The sequence below is a fragment of the Macaca thibetana genome, chromosome 14 (genome assembly GCF_024542745.1).
Source record: "Macaca thibetana thibetana isolate TM-01 chromosome 14, ASM2454274v1, whole genome shotgun sequence".
In the NCBI taxonomy this organism is placed as follows: Eukaryota; Metazoa; Chordata; class Mammalia; order Primates; family Cercopithecidae; genus Macaca; species Macaca thibetana.
In genome coordinates this window covers 8,774,055-8,796,213 of record NC_065591.1, presented here as the reverse complement: position 1 = coordinate 8,796,213, position 22,159 = coordinate 8,774,055, and the positions used below count along the sequence as shown (strand labels likewise).

At 59.4% G+C, this 22,159-nt stretch overlaps 2 protein-coding genes and 1 pseudogene across 3 annotated transcripts in view; 1 reads left to right on the top strand and 2 right to left on the bottom strand.

The window, feature by feature from the left end:
- Nucleotides 1–59: 59 nt before the first annotated feature.
- On the bottom strand, nt 60–21,075 carry LTBP3 (latent transforming growth factor beta binding protein 3). 2 transcript variants are annotated; one of them, XM_050757102.1, is made up of 28 exons: nt 20,380–20,695; nt 16,825–17,154; nt 16,476–16,678; nt 16,195–16,300; nt 15,933–16,025; nt 15,628–15,750; nt 15,018–15,176; nt 14,742–14,927; nt 14,332–14,348; nt 14,186–14,258; nt 13,910–14,008; nt 9,913–10,038; nt 9,676–9,807; nt 9,424–9,552; nt 8,762–8,884; nt 8,402–8,524; nt 4,737–4,859; nt 4,415–4,534; nt 2,801–2,929; nt 2,329–2,496; nt 2,074–2,157; nt 1,698–1,826; nt 1,457–1,594; nt 1,225–1,365; nt 945–1,106; nt 774–854; nt 554–685; nt 60–460 (listed from the first exon to the last, which is right to left on the bottom strand). In XM_050757102.1, the coding sequence occupies exons 1-28, from the start codon at nt 20,693–20,695 to the stop codon at nt 309–311; spliced, it is 3,897 nt and encodes a 1,298-aa protein (XP_050613059.1). In that variant the 3' UTR covers nt 60–308. The 2 variants fall into 2 exon arrangements, with proteins under 2 accessions (XP_050613059.1, XP_050613058.1); XM_050757101.1 differs by lacking the exon at nt 1,225–1,365 and having other exon boundaries at nt 20,380–21,075.
- ZNRD2 (zinc ribbon domain containing 2) overlaps nt 1,986–22,159 on the top strand; it is a 32,726-nt gene continuing 12,552 nt past the window's right edge. Inside the window, exon 1 of the mRNA XM_050757320.1 lies at nt 1,986–2,033. The gene's annotated coding sequence lies outside the window, so the exon portion shown is untranslated. The remainder of the gene's footprint in view (nt 2,034–22,159) is intronic.
- Nucleotides 13,639–13,682, bottom strand: LOC126936683 (uncharacterized; annotated as a pseudogene).

The window sequence follows — 22,159 nt, the reverse complement described above, 5'->3', positions numbered from 1 at the left end:
CGCTGTGCAGCCCGCGCCCACGTCAGACGTGAACATCAATTTGCTTCGAAAGACAAGGATAAAGAGGCACGATCTGATTTATCAGTTTCTAGGAAACACCCTCTGGGAGGAAGGCAGACAGCGCCCGCCGGGGACCTTACAACCGCCCGCCAACCGGGTGGGGCCGGTAGGGGCGCCGCGGGTCTCAAGGCGCAGGGAGGGTCTGCGGGCCCCAACGTCCCTGGGTCCGAGCCCCAAGTCGGGGCAGAAGTGAGGCCGAGCTCGCAGAAACCCCTCAGTGATCACCGAGGTCTGGGCCGAGGGCGGTGTCAGCGTCGGCGCTGGGGAACGCAGGCCCCGTGCGGGCGGCTGCGCGCGAAGCCGGCTTTGCAGACGCAGCGGAAGGAGCCGCTGGTGTTCACGCAGCGCTCGCTCTTGCACAGCAGCCCACGCTGGTTCAGCTCTCGGCACTCGTCGATGTCTGCAGGTGGGGCGACAGGTGCGGCTTCGCTGAGCCTCCAGGTGGCTCCTCACCACAGGCCCCTCCCCTGCCCCACCCCAAAGCCCCGCTCACCCACGCAGCGGGCACGGGAGGCGTCAAGCTGGAAGCCGCCGGGACACTCGCACACGGCGCCGCCTGGCCGCGGCACACAGCGGCCACTCACGCAGCGACACTCGTCTGAATCCTCCTCTGAACTGTCCTCATCTGCATGGCCCAGAACAATACGGCCTTCAACACTGACCCCCGGCCAAAGGCTACCAACCCCGCCACAGCCCGCCCCGGCAGCACTCACCTCTCCGGGGCTTCCCCAGCAGCAGGGGGCTCGTGTCCCAGAAGGAATTGCTTTCGCTCTGCGATGTCGGGCACTGGGACCCTGGGAGGAGCAGAGCTGGTCAGCGACGCTGGGTCCCCAGGCCCTGGCCCCCATCCTCGCTCCTGGCCAACTCCTCCCCGACTGCCTTACCCGCTCCGCGCGGCGGGCACGGGCGGCACTGGGCGCCCCAGCCGCGGCCCTGGCGGCAGCAGCAGTCGTCGAAGGTAAGGGCAGGCCCGGCCTGGGGGCCCGCGCACATGCCGTCCTCTCCGCGCTGACTCCAGCACACGTCGCGCCGCTCCGGGGCGCGCTCTGTGGACAGCACCTGGCATCAGGGAGGGGCCCAAGGCAGGGACCGCCCGCCTCCGCCCCACACCACCAGCGCGGGAGCCACATGACGGACAGGGCCCTGGCCGACCCTCGCCCTCACCGGCCGGGCTCTCGGGGAGCTGGCAATCGCGGCCGGAGGGCCCGGGCACCCAGGGCGGGCGACACTCGCAGCGGTAGGAGCCCGGCAGGTTGACGCAGCGGCCAGGGCGGCAGGCTGCCGGGTCCTGACACTCGTCCACGTCTACGAACAGCGAGGGGGTGGGTGGGAGCCGTCACAGCTCGGCCCGGGCCCCGCCCCTCCCGCGTACCCCACTCCCCGGCCCGGGCCTCACCCATCTCTTCCGGGCTCAGGCACTGGCGCTGCGCAGGACTGTACTCCGCTGGGGGCGTGCAGGCACAGCGGTAGCCGCCGCGCGTGTTCTCACACACTCCGTTCCGGCAGTTGGACTCGTCCAGGCATTCGTCCACGTCTGCAGGGAGGAAAAGCGTGGGTGGTAGGGGCAGGCCCGGGATGGGCGGGGTGGCGCGTGTCTCCCTGCCGCTTCCCCACGGCCGCCAGGGGGCTGAGCTCACCCACGCATTCCAGCAGGTTCCCGTCGTAGTAGAAGCCCTGCTTGCAGTAGCACTCGTAGCCAGGCTGTGTGTTCACGCACTTGCCCTCCTTGCAAATCTCCGCCCCGAACAACATGCACTCGTCGATGTCTGACGGGTGACAAACAGTGGCCGCTCCGGTCCCGCAGCCGCGGCCGGAAGGCGTGAGCTGGGCTCACCACTGGAGCGAAGCCATCCCCGCGGGGCTGGGGGTGGGGCCTACCAGAGGGGCGGGGCCGGTGAGGAAGGGTGGGGCTTACTAGGCGCGGGCAGCTGACCCAGCGAGCGCCGGCGGGATCCGCGTGATCCCAGCCCGGGGTGAGTGAGTGCGGGGCGGGCGGAGCGGCGGGGCGCTTACCACGGTGGGCTGGGATGCCGTAGTTGACGATGTTGTTGTCCTGGGTGTAGCCCTTTCCGTCTGGGCAGAGGCTGTGGAACTCGGCTGCGGGGGCAGGGCGGCCGTGGGGAGGGAAGGGGCAGGACTGAGCGCACGCGTGGGTTTCGGGCTGCAGCCCGCCGCCTATTTCCCAACTGCCAGGGGGCGCCATTTCCCACATTTGGCTTCCAGAGGAAGAAACTGAAGATCTGGGAAGGGGCCTGCCCGGCTCCTGACCTGAGCTGTAGACTGGGCAGGGGTAGATTTCGCAGTGGTCGCCCCAGCCGGCCCCCAGCGAGCAGCAGCACTCCTGCTGGGTGACGTTGGTGGCCAATACGCTGTCGCAGAACACTGTGTCATCGAAGTTCAGGTAGCACTCCTTCTTATGGTGGGGCTGCTCCACCTCTGAGGGGTGGAGGGCAGCTCAGGGTCGTGCACATACCCCCTTGGCCCTGTCCACCCTGCCCACCCACCACAGCTCTTTCCCCCCACCTTCCCTGGCTCCCCTCAGTCTCCTCCTGAGAGCTGGCTCTGTTCTCAACGTGGTGTTCTGGGCCCTTCATGGTCTGGCCCCACCAGACTCCCCCAGACAAAAGGATTTCTTCCGGTTCCCCAAATTCAGGAGGGTGAGGCCAGGACACATCTCTGAACCCCAGCTGCAGCTCAGGGGAGTTGTCCAGTCCAAGGGAGGCGCTGGGAGGATACTCACCCTCACAACCGTGCTGGTCCTGGGTGGGAGTGAAGCCCTCATCGCAGACACACACATAGGAGCCCTGAAGGTTCTTGCAGGCCCCGTGGGGAAGGCACAGGCCTGGGTCCTGGGTGCACTCATCTATGTCTGAGGGGCAAGAGTAGCGCAGATGGAAACCCAGCCCCTCTTTCCCTGGGGCTGCACCTCAAGGGCCTCACGCAAGTTCAGAACCTGAATTTCCACTTTGGTTTCAAAGTATGTACAGCAGGAAGTCTGCTGAGCCTGTGCATGTGTCTGAATGTGCATGTGGACATTCACTGCTGTCCTTCATAACACCTTCAGTGGCTCCCACTAACCTTACAAGACCTAAAGGTATCGGAAGCCCAAATGGAAAGGCCTCAAATGCCACTAAACTCAGCTTGGCATTTGAGGCCTTTCGAATTGAGCTTCGGATACCTTTAGGTCTCATCACGCCTTACTCTAGACCACCTTCCACTCCCCAACTCTGTGCTCAGGGCACCCTCCCCTCCTCTGTAAACGTAACTAGCTCCTTCCAGATCTCTGTGCTTTGCAATTACTGCTCTTTGGTCCTGGAATGACTTCTCGTGCCTTGCCTTTCCCATGCCTAGGGAACTCCTACTTACGTTTTGGTCCAGTTCAGTCCAGTTCAGCATTCACCTCCCAATGCAATTAATCATTAGTCCATACCTTTCTTGACACCCAGGACCCTGAACTGTCAGAATCAGTTTACATGTCGGCCTCCCCTAGCTGGGAGCCCTGGGTGATTGCTGATTACCTAGTACAAAGCACAGAACCTGGAAAATAGTAGGTGCTCAATAAACTTTTTTTTTTTTTTTTTTTTTTTTTTTTTTGAGATGGAATCTCACTCTGTTGCCCAGGCTGGAGTGTAGTGGCGCAATCTCGGCTCACTGCAACCTCCACCTCCCGTGTTCAAGCGATTCTTCTGCCTCAGCCTCCCGAGTAGCTGGGACTACAGGCGCGCACCATCACGCCCAGCTAATTTCTGTATTTTTAGTAGAGACAGGGTTTCACCATATTGGCCAGGCTGGTCTCAAACTCCTAACCTCATGATCTGCCCGCCTCAGCCTCCCAAAGTGCTGGGATTACAGGCGTGAGCCACTGCCCCCAGTCTGAGCCACTGCACTCAGCCTAAACTTTTGTTGGATGAACGCATGTATGGGTGAGTTGATGGGGAAGACCAATACATTAATATCTGTAAAGAGCTTAACAGAGTGCCTGGCACACAGTAAGCACAACAATAGCACTAACTGTCATGTTTACTGTGATCATTGTTATTCCAGGTGAAAGACCGGAAGGCTGAGCAGATGGATGGGTGGGTGGGTGGAAGGATAGATGAAAAGATGGATGGATGGAAGGAAGGAAGGAAGGAAGGAAGGAAGGAAGGAAGGAAGAAAAGAAGAAAAGGAAGGAAGGGAGGGAGGAAGGAAGGAAGGAAGGAAAGAAGGAAGGAAGGAGGGAAGGAAGGAAGGAAGCAAGGAGGGAAGGAGGGAAGGAAGGAGGGAAGGAAGGAATAGAGAAAGGCCACAGTGTATCTAGGGAATTACTGCTCCCTGTCACATCCCTCAGGAACTCTCAGCCAGTCCCCCATACCTTGGCATTTCCTGCCACCCACCAGCCGATGCCCCTGGGGGCAAAGACATCTGTAGGAGCCATTGGTATTGATGCAGTCACCCCCAATGCAGGCTGCAGGGAAGTCACACTCATCAATGTCTGTAGGGGATGGAAGGGGTGGAGACTCTCAGGGGCTGATCACCATCCCCGGCCTGAGGCAGCCAGAGATTTCCCCCAGAGCCCTGGGTCAGTCCCACGCCTCCATGCCCCAACTGAGATCTGGATTAGGACTGGACCCTGGGGGGTGGGGGTCCTGGGGTGGGGAAGCACAGGTCAGCACCCCAGCTCTAAGATCCCTCACCCTCGCAGTGGCTCCGGTCCCTGGACAGATGGTAGCCAGAGAGGCACTGACACTGGAAAGATCCTGGCGTGTTGGTGCAGATGCCATTGTCACACACGTCCCCAGCCTCACACTCGTCCACATCTGAAGGGCATAGGGGGTGTCAGAGGACCAGGCTGGGAGGTCTTGGGTTTCTACTACTCTTTTCTCACTTCTCCGCATGGCCTGGAGCACCAGAGCTGAGGCCAGCAGCACTCAAGCACAGGTCTCACCCTGCTTCTGGGTGGCACATGGTGCCCTGGTGACCAGGCTGGTGCTGCCAGGGTCTCTAGGCCAGGTCTGATGCTAAAGAGCCTCCCCAGCCTCCCCCAGCCTCTCTCCCTGCCCCAGCCGCTTTCACTGCTGCTCCCATCCTTCCCTCACCTGCCATGGCTCCCTTTTTCCCAGGTGGATAAACTCCCTAGCCCTGTCCTTTCCCCTTTCTCCTGCTCATGAGGCAAAGGAACTTGACCCTCCCCCGGGACACACTTTCCTGAGGCCTCTTTGGTGGAGCCCGTTGTTGCCCACACCCTAGACCCCTCCAAGCCAGGGCTCTGCCTCTGAGGTGCCGCTGGCCTCCTGCAGCCTCAGCCCTCCTGTGGCTGTCAGCACCCACCTTCCTCACTCCTCCTGCTCTGTTTTCCTCTCCATCCTGGGAGTTTCAAACATCCGCGTGGACAAACAGTTCAGCCTCTGACCTCACATTCCTGGATCTCTCGGCTTCCATGACCTTCCCCTCACTCTCAGGGTCCCAAGGGGATTTTCATCACTTAGATCTGCTCCACCCTGGGGCCCTCAGAGGCTGCCTGCTTTCCACGGTTCTCAGGTCCTCACTTCCACCTTCCCTCTCACAGGGCCTGGTGCCTCCCTCTCAGTCCTCTGAACTTGCCTAACACCCTCAGACTCTGACAGTTCCCAGCTGGAGCCCAGGGTTCATCATCCCTAGGACTCCCGTCCCTGATCCATAAACACCTCTCCTTCCTCCTCACTGTCTGGCAATGCCCAGTCTCTGGTCAGAGCTGTGGCCTGTGGATCCTGGGTGTAGGGTGGGATTGGAGCAGCCACCAAGCTGAGCATGCTGGGCCAGAGCCACACGCTTCAGCCTCAGTCCAGCAGAGCCTCGTGTGGCTGGCACCTCCCTCTCTGACTCCTCTCAAGCTTTGACTTCCACAAAGCCCCTAGGCAGCCCCATGCCCTGGGGCATTTCCAAACCGCCACTGTTCTCCTGAGTCCCCTACTCAACCCAGGCCCTTCACTGTGTATTGAGAGAATTAAGGGTAATCGCCCTTAACCCACTGAACATCGTTATCTACATCCATTCCCCTCCTGCTCCTGTTACAGCAAGAGATGTCCTTCCCCTGTCCACAGCCAGCTGCCCACTGGCTCTCCTCCCTCCTCTCCTGACCCTGATGCCCTTGTCTCCTGGTCCACTCTCTTGGCATCACCTCCTCAGCCTATACCAAAGCCCTACTTAGGAAGAGCAAGAGTCCCCAGGTCTTGTTCTTCCTCACTTGCTGCCCACATATCCTGGCCTCTGTCCCCATCATATCCCAAAAGCTACCCTGCCAAGGCCACGAAGGACCTTCTTGCCAAGGAAGGCATCACTAGAATTTCCATGTAGGATTAGGGGGCAGACCCCTAAGTCTTGTTCTAAGACTTGTTGTCTCACCAGTTCTTATTTTACAAGAACCTCTCTACTGCACTTAGCTCATCCTCCTCCTTCCCTGGAAATATGTCCTCCCCAGCTTCCCAGATGGTGCCCCTCAGGTGCCCCTACTATCCCTCCCCCACCATGTCCTCCAACTCCTTCCCCAGCCTGCCTCTGAACTGTCAGTGTCCACAAGGCTCTGCTAGATGCTCTGCTTACCCAACCCACCTTGGGTTGGCTAAGCAGGCCCACCCAAGACTCCATAGCTCCCCTGGTCCATGGTCCATCATTCCAGGTGGGTATGCTGGCATCTCCTGCTGAGAGGCACGATCCACCCAATTTGTCCAATGTGGAGCTCAGCATTTTCCCTCCCAAATATGCTCACTTCTGAGGACCCATTACCAGTGAGCAGCACCACCCCCTCACTCACCCAAACCAGAAACGGGGAGGGGTCGTTACCACCCTCACTTTCACTTGACATCCAGTTAAAAAACCCAGGAGGTCTAACATTTCTCCAATACCATCGTCTCATGGCCATCTTGAGGCCACCACTCATCCTGTCCACCACTGTCTCCGCCCTAAGTCTCTCCAACAGACCTCCAGCTACCCTCCACAATCAGCAGCCGGGAACGTTCTAAAACAAATGACAAATCTTGTCACTCTTGCACTTAAAATGCTTCAGGTGAACACCTTCTGGGTGAAGCACAACCTCCCAGGCAGGAATTAGGGGACCCTCCAAGGGATGGGGATCTGCCCCTCCCCAGCCGGCCTCAGCCCCCATACCCGGGTCATTCCTTACAGTTCCCCAACACCCCACCCTCTGTCTCACCTCTGATCTGCCAGTGCCAGCCCCTATGCCTGGCATGCTGTTCCTCTCCTCCTCCTTTCTTGCCTAATTCCTAGTGATTCTTTTTTTTTTTTTTTTTTTTTGAGACGGAGTCTCGCTCTGTCACCCAGGCTGGAGTGCAGTGGCGGGATCTCAGCTCACTGCAAGCTCCGCCTCCTGGGTTTACGCCATTCTCCTGCCTCAGCCTCCCGAATAGCTGGGACTACAGGCGCCCGCCACCTCGCCCGGCTAGTTTTTTGTATTTTTTTTTTTTTTTAGTAGAGACGGGGTTTCACCGTGTTAGCCAGGATGGTCTCGATCTCCTGACCTCGTGATCCGCCCGCCTCGGCCTCCCAGAGTGCTGGGATTACAGGCTTGAGCCACCGCGCCCGGCCTTCCTAGTGATTCTTTAAGACGACCCAGGCCTCCTTCCTCCCATCCCGCTGTGTCTCCAGGAAGCAGCCCAGCTGCATCCAGGCCCAGCACTGCACACTACAGTCTGTGTCTTTCCTTCAGTTTTCTCTGAGTCCCAGCCCCCAGCCCCGCCTCTTGGTGTATAATAAACATGAGTGCAGGGGGGACTACTATCCTCTCCACCCATTCTTTGATATCTTTTTTCCTTCAAATTTAAGTAACATGCTTTGCAAACGCAGCTTCAAGCTCTGCCCCCTAAGACTCTTGCTATGTGGAAATTCTAGTGGTGCCTTTTTTTTTTTTTTTTTTTTTTTTTTTTTTTTGAGACGGAGTCTCGCTCTCGCCCAGGCTGGAGTGCAGTGGTGCGATCTCGGCTCACTGCAAGCTCCGCCTCCCGGGTTTACGCCATTCTCCTGCCTCAGCCTCCCGAGTAGCTGGGACCACAGGCGCCCGCCACCACGCCCGGCTTTTTGTATTTTTAGTAGAGACGGGGTTTCACCGTGTTAGCCAGGATGGTCTCGATCTCCTGACCTCGTGATCCGCCCGTCTCGGCCTCCCAAAGTGTTGGGATTACAGGCGTGAGCCACCGCGCCCCGCCCTAGTGGTGCCTTTCTTGCAACGTTCGTTGAGAAAATGAATGAGCAGAGCCACCTGGGGATGAATGAGCTACCTTCCACCCACTGTTTACAGCGTGACCCGCTCCCTGGCTTCAGCGCGTGGAGCGCTGCGGAGGCCCGGGGCTGGGGTGCTGGCGCTCACCTACGCAACTGCGGCCGTCGGGCGCGGGCGCGTAGCCCTGGGCACAGGTGCAGCGGAAGGAGCCCGGGAGGTTCTCGCACCAGCCAGGCGAGCAGGGGCTGCCCTCGGCGCACTCGTTCACATCTGCGGCAGAAAGACCTAGCCTCGGACTCTGCCCCACCGGAAGGCGGACCGCGCACCCCTCGGGGATGTGGGTCTCTTCCTCCCAGAAACGCGGGATTGAGCGGACAGCGTCTACTCTCGGAAGGCCCCGCCCCCAGACGCCAATCACCACCGCTAGCCCCGCCCCGCCCCCAGCGGAGCCAGACTGGGGTAGGCACCCGACAGCCCCACCCACTCGCATGCAGGCCCCGCCCTCACCGCGACAGGCCCCGCCCCCCTGACTGCGGTAGCCAGGTTGACAGGCTATGCACTTGAAGCTCCCGGGCTTGTTCTCGCATTTGCCATCCGGGCAGGAGCTCGGGTCCCGGCACTCGTCGATATCTGCACGGGAGGGAGAAGGAAGAGGACCCATCTGCGGACAACGTGGGTGGCCCGACTCCCAGCGTCCACAGCAGGGCCTTCCCCCTACACAAATCTACCAGGCTCTCGGAACCGCAACCTCTGAAAGGCCCAGAGCTGAGCATACAGGCTGGGTGCGGTGGCTCACTCCTGTAAATCCCAGCACTTTGGGAGGCCGAGGCGGGTGGATCACCTGAGGTCAGGAGTTCCGAGACCAGCGTTGCCAACAAGGTGAAACCCCGTCTCTACTAAAAATACAAAAATTAGCCAGGCGTGGTGGCAGATGTCTGTAATCCCAGATACTCGGGAGGCTGAGGCAGGAGAATCGCTTGAACCCGGGAGGCGGAGGTTGCAGTGAGCCAAGATCTTACCACTGCACTCCAGCCTGGGCGACAGAGACAGACTCCGTCTCAAAAAAAAAAAAAATAATAATAATAATAATAATGCAGGCCCCCCAGGCCCACCCCAGGTGGGGAGACAGCTAAGGAGCCCCTTCTTTGATCTGAATGGGTTCCCCTCACCTTCGCACACAGGAGGCCGGGAGGCTTTGAGCCGGTAGCCGGGGTAGCAGTTGCACTTGTAGTGACCGGGAAAGTTGATGCAGAAGCCGCCGTCGCCGCACAGGTGGGGCTTGGCGCATTCGTTCAGGTCTGTGCGGGAGGAAGGGGCCACGAAGCGGGTGTTGGAGGCGGCGGCCGTGGGGTGGGGATTACACGGCGGTCTGGAGGAGAGCCTGTCCCACCCAAGGCCGCCCCCGCCCTGGCGGCGCTCACCCACGCACGAGCGCCCCCCGGCGCCCACATGCAGGCGGTAGCCGCGGTTGCAGTGGCAATTGTAGGAACCGCCGGTGTTCATGCAGATGCCCCTGCCCGGGCCACAGGGCTCTGCCTCGCACTCGTTCACATCTGAGAAGAACCGGTAGGCCGAGAAAAGTCAAAGGAAGCGTCACTATCTAGGGTCGCCCGCCCTCCGCTACCCACCTGCACGCCCGCCGCCTGCCCCGCCCTCACCCACGCAGTAGCGGTGCTGTGGATGTGACCGGTAGCCCGGGTTGCAGTGGCAGGAGTAGTCTGGGGGGCCTGGGACGCACTCTCCATGGCCACAGATGTTCTGGTTCAGTCGGCACTCATCAGTCTCTGCGGGCATGGCCAGGTCAGGGGGCGGAGCAGGGAGCACTCACCTTATGTCAAATCCCCAGGGCAGACCTTAACACCCTAGTCACACCATGACCTCAGGTTCCTGTATGCCCATACTCCAACTCCAGGATGTCCTATTTCTCTATGTTAGATAACCCCAATATCAAGACCCCAGAAAGCTCCAAACCAGGACTCTGACTTCCTTATTACCCCACACCCAGGCCGCCATACTTCCATTCCTAGTTCACTCCAAGACCCTGACCCCAGTCACCTCAAACCAAGCCACATCCCCTCAGGGCCCCTCAGCAGTCCCAGTACTCCCACCCAAGGGACTAAAACCCCTTTCTCCCCAGTCACCTCAACACCTCAAACTCTATAGCCTCAGTCACACCACTATCCTCTAGCCCAGTGACTCCAAAAGCCCTTGCCCCAGGGACCAGACCCCCCTATTCCAGAAGGGTTGATTACCCCCCTCCCAGGACTAGCAGTAGCTGGTTTCCTGGGAATCCTAACTAGTGCCAGAGTTGTGCACAGGCGCTCAGATCCAGGAACCCTCCCTCACTCTCTTTGTCACCAAGCCCAGGACTCCCTGCCTCCAACATCTCCCTCCTTTGGATCCTCACTGCTCACCAGTTTCATTTCCCACAGCCCCTTCCCCCTCACCCCTGCCATGCAGCCTGGGCCATGACAGTGAACTCTGCTGCGCCCCAAACCCACCTGACCAGTGGGCTTTGCAGGTGGTTCTCTTTGCCTGGAGTACCTCTCCTTAGGCTTCCTTAACAGCCCCTCCTTTGAGGGCCCTTGTCCACATTCCCAGTTCCCCCAAGAACAGCCATCTCCCACCTGAGCCCTCACCCCAGGAGCTCATGGAGCATCAGGGTTTCAGTTGGATTGGCAGTTCCCTTGTGGTTTTGAAGCCTACACAGGCATGGGCTTGAACGCGGCTCAGTTGTGTGACCTGGGGCAGGTTACTGAACCTCTCTGAGGCTCAGTTTTCTCATCTGGAAAATGAGACTAACAATGCTCACTTCACAGAGTATGAGAAAGTTAAATGGTATGTAGAATGTAAAACTCTTCAGACAGTACTTGGCACAAAGGGACTGCTCAGTCTGAGCCAGCAATTATGATGCTCAAAATCCTGCAGACACCGCCCACAGCCTCTGGCATCAAACTCAAGCCTCCTGACAAGGCTCCATGCACTGGACTTCCCCTGGTTCAGAGACACTGGCCTGTGTGTGGGTTCTCCCTCCTCCACCAGTGTTTCATGCTTCCATGCCTTTGCCCGAACTTCATTTCCCTTGTGATATCCTTTTCCCAAGCTGAATGCCCCTCTCTTCCTCACTTCTCTGGCACTTCTAACCTTTCTTTCTTTTCCTCCCTCCTTTCCCTCCTTCCCTCCCTCCTTCCCTCCCTCCCTCCCTCCCTCCCTCCCTCCCTCCCTCCCTTCCTTCCTTCCTTCCTTCCTTCCTTCCTTCCTTCCTTCCTTCCTTCCTTCCTTCCTTCCTTCTCTCTCTCTCTCTCTTTTTGAGACGGAGTCTCGCTCTGTCGCCCAGGCTGGAGTGCAGTGGCCGGATCTCAGCTCACTGCCAGCTCCGCCTCCCGGGTTCATGCCATTCTCCTGCCTCAGCCTCCTGAGTAGCTGGGACTACAGGTGACCGCCACCACGCCCGGCTAATTTTTTGTATTTTTAGTAGAGACGGGGTTTCACCATGTTAGCCAGGATGGTCTTGATCTCCTGACCTCGTGATCTGCCCGCCTCGGCCTCCCAAAGTGCTGGGATTACAGGCGTTAGCCACTGTGCCTGGCCTCTTTTTTTTTCTTTTTTTTTTTTTTTTTTTTTTTGAGATGGAGTCTCGCTCTATCGCCAGGCCGGAGTGCAGTGGCATGATCTTGGCTCACTGCAACCTCCATCTCCTGGGTTCAAGTGATTCTCCTGAGTAGCTGGGACTACAGGCGTGCATCGCCATGCCCAGCTAATTTTTTTTTTTTTTTTTTTTTTTTTTTTTTGTATTTTTAGTAGAGATGAGGTTTCACCATGTTGGCCAGGATGGTCTTGATCTCTTGACCTTGTGATCCGCCCACCTCAGCCTCCCAAAGTGCTGGGATTACAGCCATGACCCACTGCACCCTGCCACGGTTTCCCAGTTTTCACAGGAAAACTCCCCAGGCAAAAAAAAAAAAAAAAAAGAGAGAGAGAGCCAGCCATGGTGGTGTACACCTGTAATCCTGGCACTTTGGGAGACCAAGGCTGGAGGATCACTTGAGCCCAGGAGGTCAAGGCTGCAGTGAGCCATGATCGTGCCACTGGACTCCAGCCTAGGTGACAAGGTGAGACCCTGTCTCAAAAAACAAACCAAACAAACAAAAAGAAAGAAAGAACCCAAATAGTTCTTGAGCACCTACTATGTGCCAGGCACTGTTGACGTGCTGGGGATACTGCATGAACAAAAACAGACAAAAATTTCCTGTCTTTGTAGAGCAGACAGGCAACAAGTCAATCAATAAACAGAATCTCTTATGTCTTATAAATGCTATTAAAAAATAAATCAGAGCCGGGCGCGGTGCCTCATGCCTGCAATCCCAGCACTTTGGGAGGCCGAGGCAGGCGGATCACAAGGTCAGGAGATTGAGACTATCCTGGCTAACATGGTGATACCCTGTCTCTACTAAAAATACAAAAAAAAAAAATTAGCCGGGCGAGGTGTCGGGTGCCTGTAGTCCTAGCTACTCAGGAGGCTGAGGCAGGAGAATGGCGCGAACCTAGGAGGCGGAGCTTGCAGTGAGCCGAGATCGGGCCACTGCACTCCACCCTGGGCGACAGAGTGAGACTCCGTCTCAAAAAAAGAAAAAGAGAAAATAAATCAGAGTAGAAGGAAGGAATTCTGAGGGTTGTGATAATAAGTAGGGTGGCAATGAGAGAAGGCTTTCTGAGCAGAGTTTGAAAGATGGTTACGGGCTGGGCACGGTGGTTCACGCCTGTAATCCCAGCACTTTGGGAGGCCGAGGCGGGCGGATCACAGGTCAAGAGATCGAGACCATCCTGGCCAACATGGTGAAACCCCGTCTTTACTAAAAATACAAAAAAAAAAAAGGCCGGGCGCGGTGGCTCAAGCCTGTAATCCCAGCACTTTGGGAGGCCGAGACGGGCGGATCACGAGGTCAGGAGATCGAGACCATCCTGGCTAAAACGGTGAAACCCCGTCTCTAAAAAAAAAATACAAAAAACTAGCCGGGTGAGGTGGCGGGCGCCTGTAGTCCCAGCTACTCGGGAGGCTGAGGCAGGAGAATGGCGTAAACCTGGGAGGCGGAGCTTGCAGTGAGCTGAGATCCGGCCACTGCACCCCAGCCTGGGCGGCAGAGCAAGACTCCGTCTCAAAAAAAAAAAAAAAAAAAAAAAAAAAAAAAAAAAAAAAATTAGCTGGGCGTGGTGGCGCATGCCTGTAATCCCAGCTACTCGGGAGGCTGAGGCAGGAGAATCGCTTGAACCCGGGAGGCAGAGGTTGCAGTGAGCCGAGATTGCGCCACTGCACTCCCACCTGGCGACAGAGCGAGGCTTCGTCTCAAAAAAAAAAATAAAATAACAACAACAAAAACAAACAAACGGGGAAACCTGCTAGACAAATTCTAAAAGACCTGTAACACTAATAAGTATTTGTTGAATGAATGAACTCCGTCAGAATGGGCTCACCACCATGCTACCTGGATCGGTTAGGGCAGTGGGATCTCTGGTGCTCCGGCTACCCTAGTGCTCAGCCCCGGATAAACGCTAGCCTGTTAGCGCTAAGGAATGCCTGGGGGCGGGAGAGGAGGAGAGAAAACCAAACTGGGGGCGTGGCCCATGCAGGGCGTGGCTTTGCTGGTCGGGCCTTACCTGTGACCTGAGTGGGAGCGATCTCGACGGCGCTGCGGGAAGGAGGCAAGTCCGGCAGGAACCAGCGCATAGTCGGGGGCGAGGGACGGGAGATCAGCTCTGCGGGCGGCAGTGCACTCTGGTCAGAGACGACAGTGACTGAAGCCTCCCTTTCCACTTCAGTCTTGGCCCGGCGCCCCACCCCAGCTTGATTGTCCCTGAGTACTTAAACTGCGAACTCCCCGCCCACCCAGTGATTTAGCCCTTGAGGACTCATCCCTATAGAGCCCAGCTCACCGGGGTAGGGCCGGGCAGGAGACGTGGTGGCAGTTGGGTGGCTCTGCTGCACTGACCGCTCCTCACTCACTGGCTGCGGGTGACAGCAGCATGAACCCTCCTGTCCCTCGCCTGCCCGCCCCTCCCATCTGGGTTCTCATACTCACTGAGTCCGTGGTCACCCCTAAAAGGGAAGAAGATGGGGCCATGAAGTGTTGGGGTGGGAGAAGGGAGTCAGATCTGGGATCAGCAGCTGAGTATTTGTAGTTAGGGTCTCTGGGAATTCAACAATCATGTCTCCAGGTCAAGGGTCAGGGGTTAGATTCTGTGGTTAGGGTGTGTTTGCATAATAGTCACATAATCAGGTTGATGGGCCTTGGGTTACAGATCAGGCTGTAGAAGGCTTAGGAGGTCAAATCTCTGGGTCGGAGTCAGAGGGTCATGTGGGAGGTCAGTGGATGGGTGAGGGATAAGGAATTGGGGGTTAGACTGTGAGGTCAGATCTGTGGATCAGAGGTCAAGGGGTCAGGCCTAGGGGCTTGGCATGGGTCAGGGATCAGAAGGTGTCAGGCTAGACCTCTCTCCTCCTCTGTGTCCTCAGGTGGTGGAGCCTGGCTAGGGCTCTCCGGAAGCTGCTGGGGCTTGGGTGGCCCGTCAGGGTGCAGGAAAAGGGAAAAGTCGCTTTCGCCCTGAATGGTGAGCGTCTGGTGGGAGGTGAGAATGTGGTATCCCTTCCCAGCTGGGCAGATCTCCTTGAACGCAGCTGCAGTCAAGACAGCAGACACAAAAGTGAGCATTCCCTGAACAGGTGCATGGACCTATGAACCCCTAGCCCTGCGTAATCCTGACTCACCGGTGCCATCTGCCGGGCAGCGCTGACACCGCGCGCCCCAGGCCTTGCCGACACTGCAGCAGCAGAGCTGGCGGGTGAGGCGGGTGGTCAGTGGATGCTGGCACTGGTGCTCAGGGCTCACCAGGCGGAAACACAGGCTCTTCTCCTCCGGTTTGTCTGCTGCAGGGGGCAGTGGGGGGCATGGGCTTCTGAGCCTGCACATTGCCCACGTCCCTCTGCCCAGCTGCTGCAGACCTTGCCTCTCCAGCCCAGACAACCCTTGATCCCCATGTGGTCTCTGACCCCATATGACCCTGAACTCATGTGACCCCTGAAACTTATGTGACCACTGACCCCACTGACTCCCGATTCTAGCTATCCTGGACTTCACCACTCCTACTCACCAAGCCTATGATCTGCATGACCCTGGCTCTGTGTAATCCCTGACCCCATGTGACTGCTAATGGCAGATCTCATGTGACCCCAGACCCCACTGACCCCTGATCCTATTGGCTCTGGCCTTTGTTCCTCCTGCAGTCAACCCTTAACCCCACTCTGATCTCTTGTGATCTCTGATCCTTGCTCCCAGCCATGCCTTGTGACCTCCCAGGAATCTGAGCCCCAGTCTCACCAATGCATTGTGTACGGGAGGGGCCTAAACTATGGCCAGGTGGGCAGACACAGCGATAGGAGCCAGGGTTGTTGAGGCAGTCACCATGGCGACACACGCCCGGCATTGCACACTCGTTGATGTCTGTGGTAAGTGGAAGTTTGGCCCCTCTGGTCTGGGGCCATGGGGTGACAGCAGGCTGCTCCGAGAAACTCAGGGTCTTACCCCAGCCCCGCCTCCTCTCTCACCCACCTTGGGACCCTCCCCACCCCCAGTAATGGTTGGCCCTGCCCCTCCAGCCCACAGAATCTCCTAGCTGGCCATACCCTGGCAGTGGGTGCTATTGAGCCTCTTGTAGCCCTGGGGGCAGTCAGCGCCCACTTCCCCACGTACAGGGCCTGGCTTCTGCACTCCTGTGTCTGCAGAGAGACGATAGCTTGGCATGGGAGGGTGAGAAGGGAACTGGGGAGGTGCACAGCAGATGGAGAGCGGAATCTGGTGACCTGGGGACTCCCACTGCAGGGATGGGTGGGGTGGGTGGGGAGGGGCCACCAGATGGGGAACGCCCCTCCGAGCCCAAGCACTCACACTGCAGCTGGGGGCACTTGTGGCACTTGCTCTGGCCCCAGGCGGTGCCGATGCTACCGCAGCAGTCTTCCTGCTTGGTGAGGCCGGGGAGGGGGTTGCTGCCACACTAGGGGAAGGAGGGGGAGGGGAGGTGGGGTCACAGAGCACCCCACCCCCGCGCCGCCTGTTGGGGTTGGGTCTTTTCCTCTTCCCCTGCCCCTCAGTTTTCCGCTATCCGGGTGAGTTGGGGCAGAGCAACCCTGAGAGAAGGAAATGCCGATCGAGACTGCGAATTCACTCACGGGCTGCTTGGGCAGAGTGTCCTGGAAGCAGCGGCCCAGGGGCTTCTGGGTGGGCGGCCGGGGATGCGAGGGCTTGGGGTGCGGCAGCAGGTGCTGGGAGGGGGCCGCACCCTCGGCGTTCGAGCTCTCAATGCGGTGCACTTGGACCGAGGCCTCGGGCGGGTGATGGACGCGCACGTTCACCACGGGGGGCGGGGCCTGCACTGGGGGCGGGCGCGGTGGCCTCAGGGCTGTCCGCACCACGCCGCGGGTCACCGCGCTGAGCTCTCCAGGGCCGACCTTGCCCTGCCCCGGCCACCCTAGTGCCCACCCACTGGCGACCTTCCCGGGTTTGCTAGTCGCCTGGTACCTTCTGCTGAGATCTGTCCCGGGCCTAGGGGCACCAGGAAGGCTGCGTGCTGGGCAGGGGGCCCCTCCCCGGGCCCAGGAGGGTCGGCGATCACCTGGACGGCGTAGATGGCGTGCTTGCTGGCCACAGAGTCGCCCTCCGGAGCCAGGGGCGGCAGTGCCCCCGTGGACAGGGCCCCCGCCCTGCTCAGGCCAGGACCTGAGCCACCGGTACCCCCGCCGGCTCCTCCTGCGGGCACCTGGCAGAAGCGCCCGGTGAAGTCTGGGGGACACAGGCACTGGTTTCGCGAGGAGCACTGGCCGCCGTTCATGCAGGGGAGAGGGCACACCACTGGGGAGAAGAGGGGGGTCAGGCCCTCATCCACATCCTGTCTCTTTCCGCTCCTCCCTACTTCCTTGCCACCCACTGGCTCTGTCCTCTTGGGAAGTCAGGTTTTGAGATACATCCTACACAGGAAAGCTGCCCTCTCTAGCTCCCCCCACATCCTTACACCCATGTTGGGTTCTGGAGTCTCAAGTCAAGGACTTGAATCCTCGCTAAGCCATGTGCCAGCTGTGCGACCCTGAGCAACTCACGTCTCCTCCCTGTGCCCCAGCGTCCTCATCTGTAGAGATGTGTGGGTTAGATGAGGTAAGGGCTGTACAAATGCTTACCCTAGGACCTGGTACACAAAGGGTGCTTAATAAGTGGTGGCAAACAATTATGGTGATCTGGCTTTCCCCTTGGGCCTTCCAAAGGTATTGGCTCTGTCCCTGGCACCTCCTCCTCTTCTCCCCTAAACCCTTCCCTTCTTCAGGCCTCAGCCCTCTCTGCCTGCTCTCCACCCTCTCCCTCTTCACCATCCTGGGGCCCCCACCTCATCACTGGCAAAGATGTCCACATCTCAAAACACAGACACAGCCCCCAAACTTTCCAGGGCTCTCTCGGGCACCGCTGTCCAGGACATACTGTCAGAAGTCAGTATCCTGCCTCCCCACCTCCTCTTCACCTGGCCACCAGGCATCCACAGCTGAGCCCCCATGGCTCCATCCCTCCTGCTCTCCCCTGCCCAGTTACAGCCTCTAATGTCCCATGAACCTGCCTCCCCTCTTCCCTAGGGTCACTGCTCCTGCCCTGGCTCAGGCCTGGCCACCCAGACCCCTCCTTGGCATCCAGCCTCTCCTGCTGGTCCACAGTCTCAGTGTCCCAAAGAAACTTGCCTCAGGCAGAAGCTCACTCCATGGCCCAGAACCTTTTCAGCCCATCCCCCTCTGCTCCTTCCCTGTGCACCGCACACCCCAGGACCCATCTCCCTCTTGCAAATGTGCCTGCCTCCTGCCTCCTGGCCTCATTCTTGCCCTTCCCTCCACAACAGGGCCCCATGTCCCCCGCTCTACATATGCAGATTTCATCCTTCCCAGCTCAGTGTCTCCACCAGGAGGGAGCCTTTCCTCCTATCCCGCCCACCTGAGCTCCCTCTCCTGCCTTACCGCCCACTGGCCAGCACTGCCTGGCACCTGCTTGTCTGTCTGCCTCCTTATAGAGGGTACTCTGGAAGGCAGGGCCAGGCTGGCCTCAGCTCTGGGTCCCACAGGGGATTTGGGGGAATGAATGAAGGAGTGACTAAGGGAGGGAGAGGATGGGACCTTTGTCTGTTTCTGTCCCATACTCACCTTCGACCCATGCTACTACCAGCCTTGGGACTCTGACTCATCCCAAAACCCCAGCCCCTCTCCTGCCCACCCCATGGCTGCCCTCACTTCCCAGGGCAGGAGGGCAGGAGGGCGGGGGTACTGTTCTCCTGGATGCCAGAAGGGCCTCACAGGGACAGCCCACATCCATGGCCCTCAGGGTCAGGCTAAGCACATCCCAGCCCAGCCCATCCTGCCTGGCCTCCTGGGGCCAGACCTCACAGAGCAGAGGGGTGTGTCTGGGCTGGGGGAGGTAGGATTCTCTTTTTCCTGTCTCCCAGTGAGTCACTCATAGCGGTGAGAGTGACCTCCCAATGACACCCGCCCACTGTAGCCTGGGCACCGAGCCTGGGGGATGTGGGCAGCACAGATGGAGACAGCAGCCTGGGCAGGATGGCCAGGGAGCCTGGGAGATGGACACACATACACTCACACCCACAGTCCTCATCACACACACAGACTCATCCTGACACTAACACAGGTTCACATAAACATCCCCATACACTTGGCCGGGCGCAGTGGCTCACGCCTGTAATCCCAGCACTTTGGGAGGCCGAGACAGGTAGATCACTTGAGAACAGGAGTTTGAGACCAGGCTGACCAACATGGTGAAACTCCATCTCTACTAAATACAAAAAATTGGCCGGGCGTGGTGGTGCATGCCTGTAATCCCAGCTACTTGGGAGGCTGAGGCAGGAGAATCACTTGAACTCGGGAGGTGGAGGTTGCAGTGAGCCAAGATTGCACCATTGCACTCTAGCCTGGGCAACAAGAGCGAAACTCCATCTTAAAAACACAAAAACAAAAACACTCCCACACACTCTCTAACAGCAACTAGAGATACAACCCAAGACAACACAAAGATGGGTACTTCACAGAGTGCCACGCCATGCCCATGGCATGACTCCAGACACGGGCAATATGCGCACAGACACATGCGTGCACACCTCATCTCATGACAAATGTGAGCCACGAGTGGGGTTCCTTAGCTCTGTGAGTGGGCGAGTGAATATAGGAATGTGTAAGAGGGGCTGTTTTGCTGGTGCCATCATGGGCCTGGCCTAATTACCCTGTCCAGGAGGGTAATTACTGCTGGGACACCTCCCTGAGCCTGGCCCACAGGGCCTAGCAGGAGGATGACTGAGCCCCAGGCCTGACCCTTTGAAGAGAGATGCCAGGGAAGGGGTGGGCTCCAAACTGAACTGGGGAGGTTGTAGGGGCTTGGGGGAGGATGAGGGGGACCCTGAGGGCCTCCAAGGCAGGATGTCAGGAGCTTATGGGGAGGCATTGGAAAAGGAAAGGCTGAGAACCCCAAACTAGTCCCTACCTTCAGGCCTGCACTCTACTTTTAGGCCCCAACACCCTGCCTTCTCAGACTTTGCCAGTAACCAGCTCCCATCCCCAGCCCTGACCTTAGCTCCTCCTCCCAAGGAATGCAGGTGTCTACTCTGGCAGGCCCTACTTTAGACATTTTGTAAAGACTTTTCTTGTTTCTTCCAGCAAGTCTGCTTCTTGGGGGAATATTTATCCCTTCTCTGAGGCTTCCAGTCCCCGGCTCACATTCCTCAAAAACCCTGTGTGCTCCTGTTCAGAACTCAGCACCTTCTGGGAAGCCAGTGTCATCCAGGACCTCTGCATTTCCCCACCCCTTAGGCCCCAAACCTAATGCGAAGCTTCAAAGTCCAGGCCTCCATGCAGCCCTCCAACTCTGGCCCCCAGAGTTCCAGCCTCCCAAGTTCTCTGAGGCCCCTGGGCCCCCAGGTGCCCGGATCTCTGCCCTTTAAACCCTCAGCCCCCAGTCTCTTAAGGCCAAGACCCCACTAGCTCTCCCATCGAGCCTGGTGCCTGTTCTTCCCCTGCCCCCAGTCGTGCCCCCGGCCCTCACCCACGCGGAAGCCGGAGCCCGTGAGCGTGTCTGTGCTGTGGCCGTTCTCTCCGATGAGCGTCATGTTGGAGCCCTGCTGACAACTGTCCCGACACTGGCCCTTGAGACAGGTCCGCTTGCAGATCACCGGCGCAAAGACCACCTTGAAGCGCTCGCGGGCCAGCGCCCCGCCCCCGCCTGCGCCCCGCTCGCCGGCCGGCCCCCCCTCGACCCTGCCGCCCAGGCCCAGCAGCAGCAGCAGCGCCAGCAGCCCCGCCGCCCCCGCCCCGCGCATCTCAGGGGCCAGGCCGCCAGGAGCCCCTCGGGGCCCGGGCATCCGGGGCCGCAGGACCCGGGGGAGGGGGGGCGCACCCGGGCGGGGCGAGGGGCCCGCGCCCGAAGGAGTTAGAGGGCCGGGAGCCCCGGGAGAGGGTAGGGGGCAGCGAGGGAGGGCAGCGGAGGAAGCGGGCAGGAGGGGACCGCGGGGACCCGGCGGGAGGCGCGGAGATGGAGACTGGACCGCGGGGAGCGCAGAAACTTCCTAGCCCCGGGACGAAGCCTAGCCCAGGCCCCGAACTCAGGCAGGAGCGAGGAGGCCGGAGCAAGTTGAGGTGGAGAGGAGGAGCGAGGGAGAGGAAGGCCGGGCGGCCGGCCCGCTCCGCGCCTCCCCCTGGCCGGGCTCCTCTCCCGCGGCCGCCGGGAGGCAGGGAGCGCGCGGGGAGGGCGCAGGGAGAAGTGAGCAGTTGTTTTCCCTGGCTGGAGAGCTGCGCGGCGGCGGCGAGGGGGGCTGGGACGCTGGCCCCGGGCCAGGGACACAGTTTTTTTTTTTTTTTTGTTTAAAGCGTCGTCGCTGCCTCCTAGAGAAGCGAGGGTGTGCAGGCGGGCGGAGGCTGGGGGGCGGGGCGGGGACCGTCCCCACCCCAGATGCCCGCCCCCGCCGGAACCCGCGGCCGCGCTGGGCCCTTTCCAGAGGGCCCTCACCTGGGACTGTCGGGCCGGCAGCGGATTCCTCCGGGCGGGGCGGGGAGGCCTGTGTAGGGCGAGATACCGTGCCTGAGGGAGAGAGGTGGCCCTGCCGGGTCACACTGACGATGGAGGCCGGGTGGGGCCGGAGCCCAGGCCTTCCAGCTCTTTCCCAGCCTCCCTTGCAAACGTCGGGGTCTCAGGGCCCCAAAGTCACTTCTTATTAGTGCTGATCCAATCCCCTCTGAGGAAAGGGCTCAAGGGTGGGGACAGCCTTTGGCCAGGGCTCACGGAGGTCCCAGGAAGAAGTCTGTGGGGTCTAGAAGAGGAGCAGAAAGAACAAAGCTAGAACCCAGCTTCCCTGCCAGCCCCCTCTGAATGGCTTCCTGGTGCCCACCCTGCCACCTCCCCCCTTTCCCTTCGTCTGGCTGTGCTGGCGGGGCTGGCTCTGGGCCTCAGACACTCTGGAATCGCCAAGGTCTGAGCTCAGGGCCTGGCCCCCTTCCCAGGCTAACAGCCGCGAGGAGGGGGGCGCTGTTCGAGGGCGCAGGGGCTGGAGAGGCGCACAGCAGAGCCCCAGGGCAGAGGCTGGCAGCGGCTGGGGGTGGGGGTCTTGAGTTTGGCCATGGCTGGAGAGGAGCATAGTTCCAGACCAGGCTTGTCCACTGGTCTGGAAGGAAAGGCTGCAACGTCTGGGGGCCCAGGCCTTACTGTGGGGCCTGTCATGAGACCCCAGGGTTCAGTCTCTGACTCACAGAACTCAGCAGGAGGCGGGGACAGCTAGGGCACATCCAGGAAGAGCGCTGCCAATGCCAAGTCAGGGCGGCACCGGACCCTC

Bases quoted from the DNA above. Each gene is read 5' to 3' on its own strand.
- LTBP3 (XM_050757102.1), bottom strand. From the start codon at position 20,695: ATGCCCGGGCCCCGAGGGGCTCCTGGCGGCCTGGCCCCTGAGATGCGC. The intron at 2,930-4,414 runs GTATGGGGGACT...CTTGCCCCTCAG, and splicing joins GGGTGGCAGGAAATGCCAAG to ACATAGATGAGTGCACCCAG. The intron at 461-553 runs GTGAGCGGGGCT...CCCCACCTGCAG, and splicing joins CTCCCGTGCCCGCTGCGTGG to ACATCGACGAGTGCCGAGAG.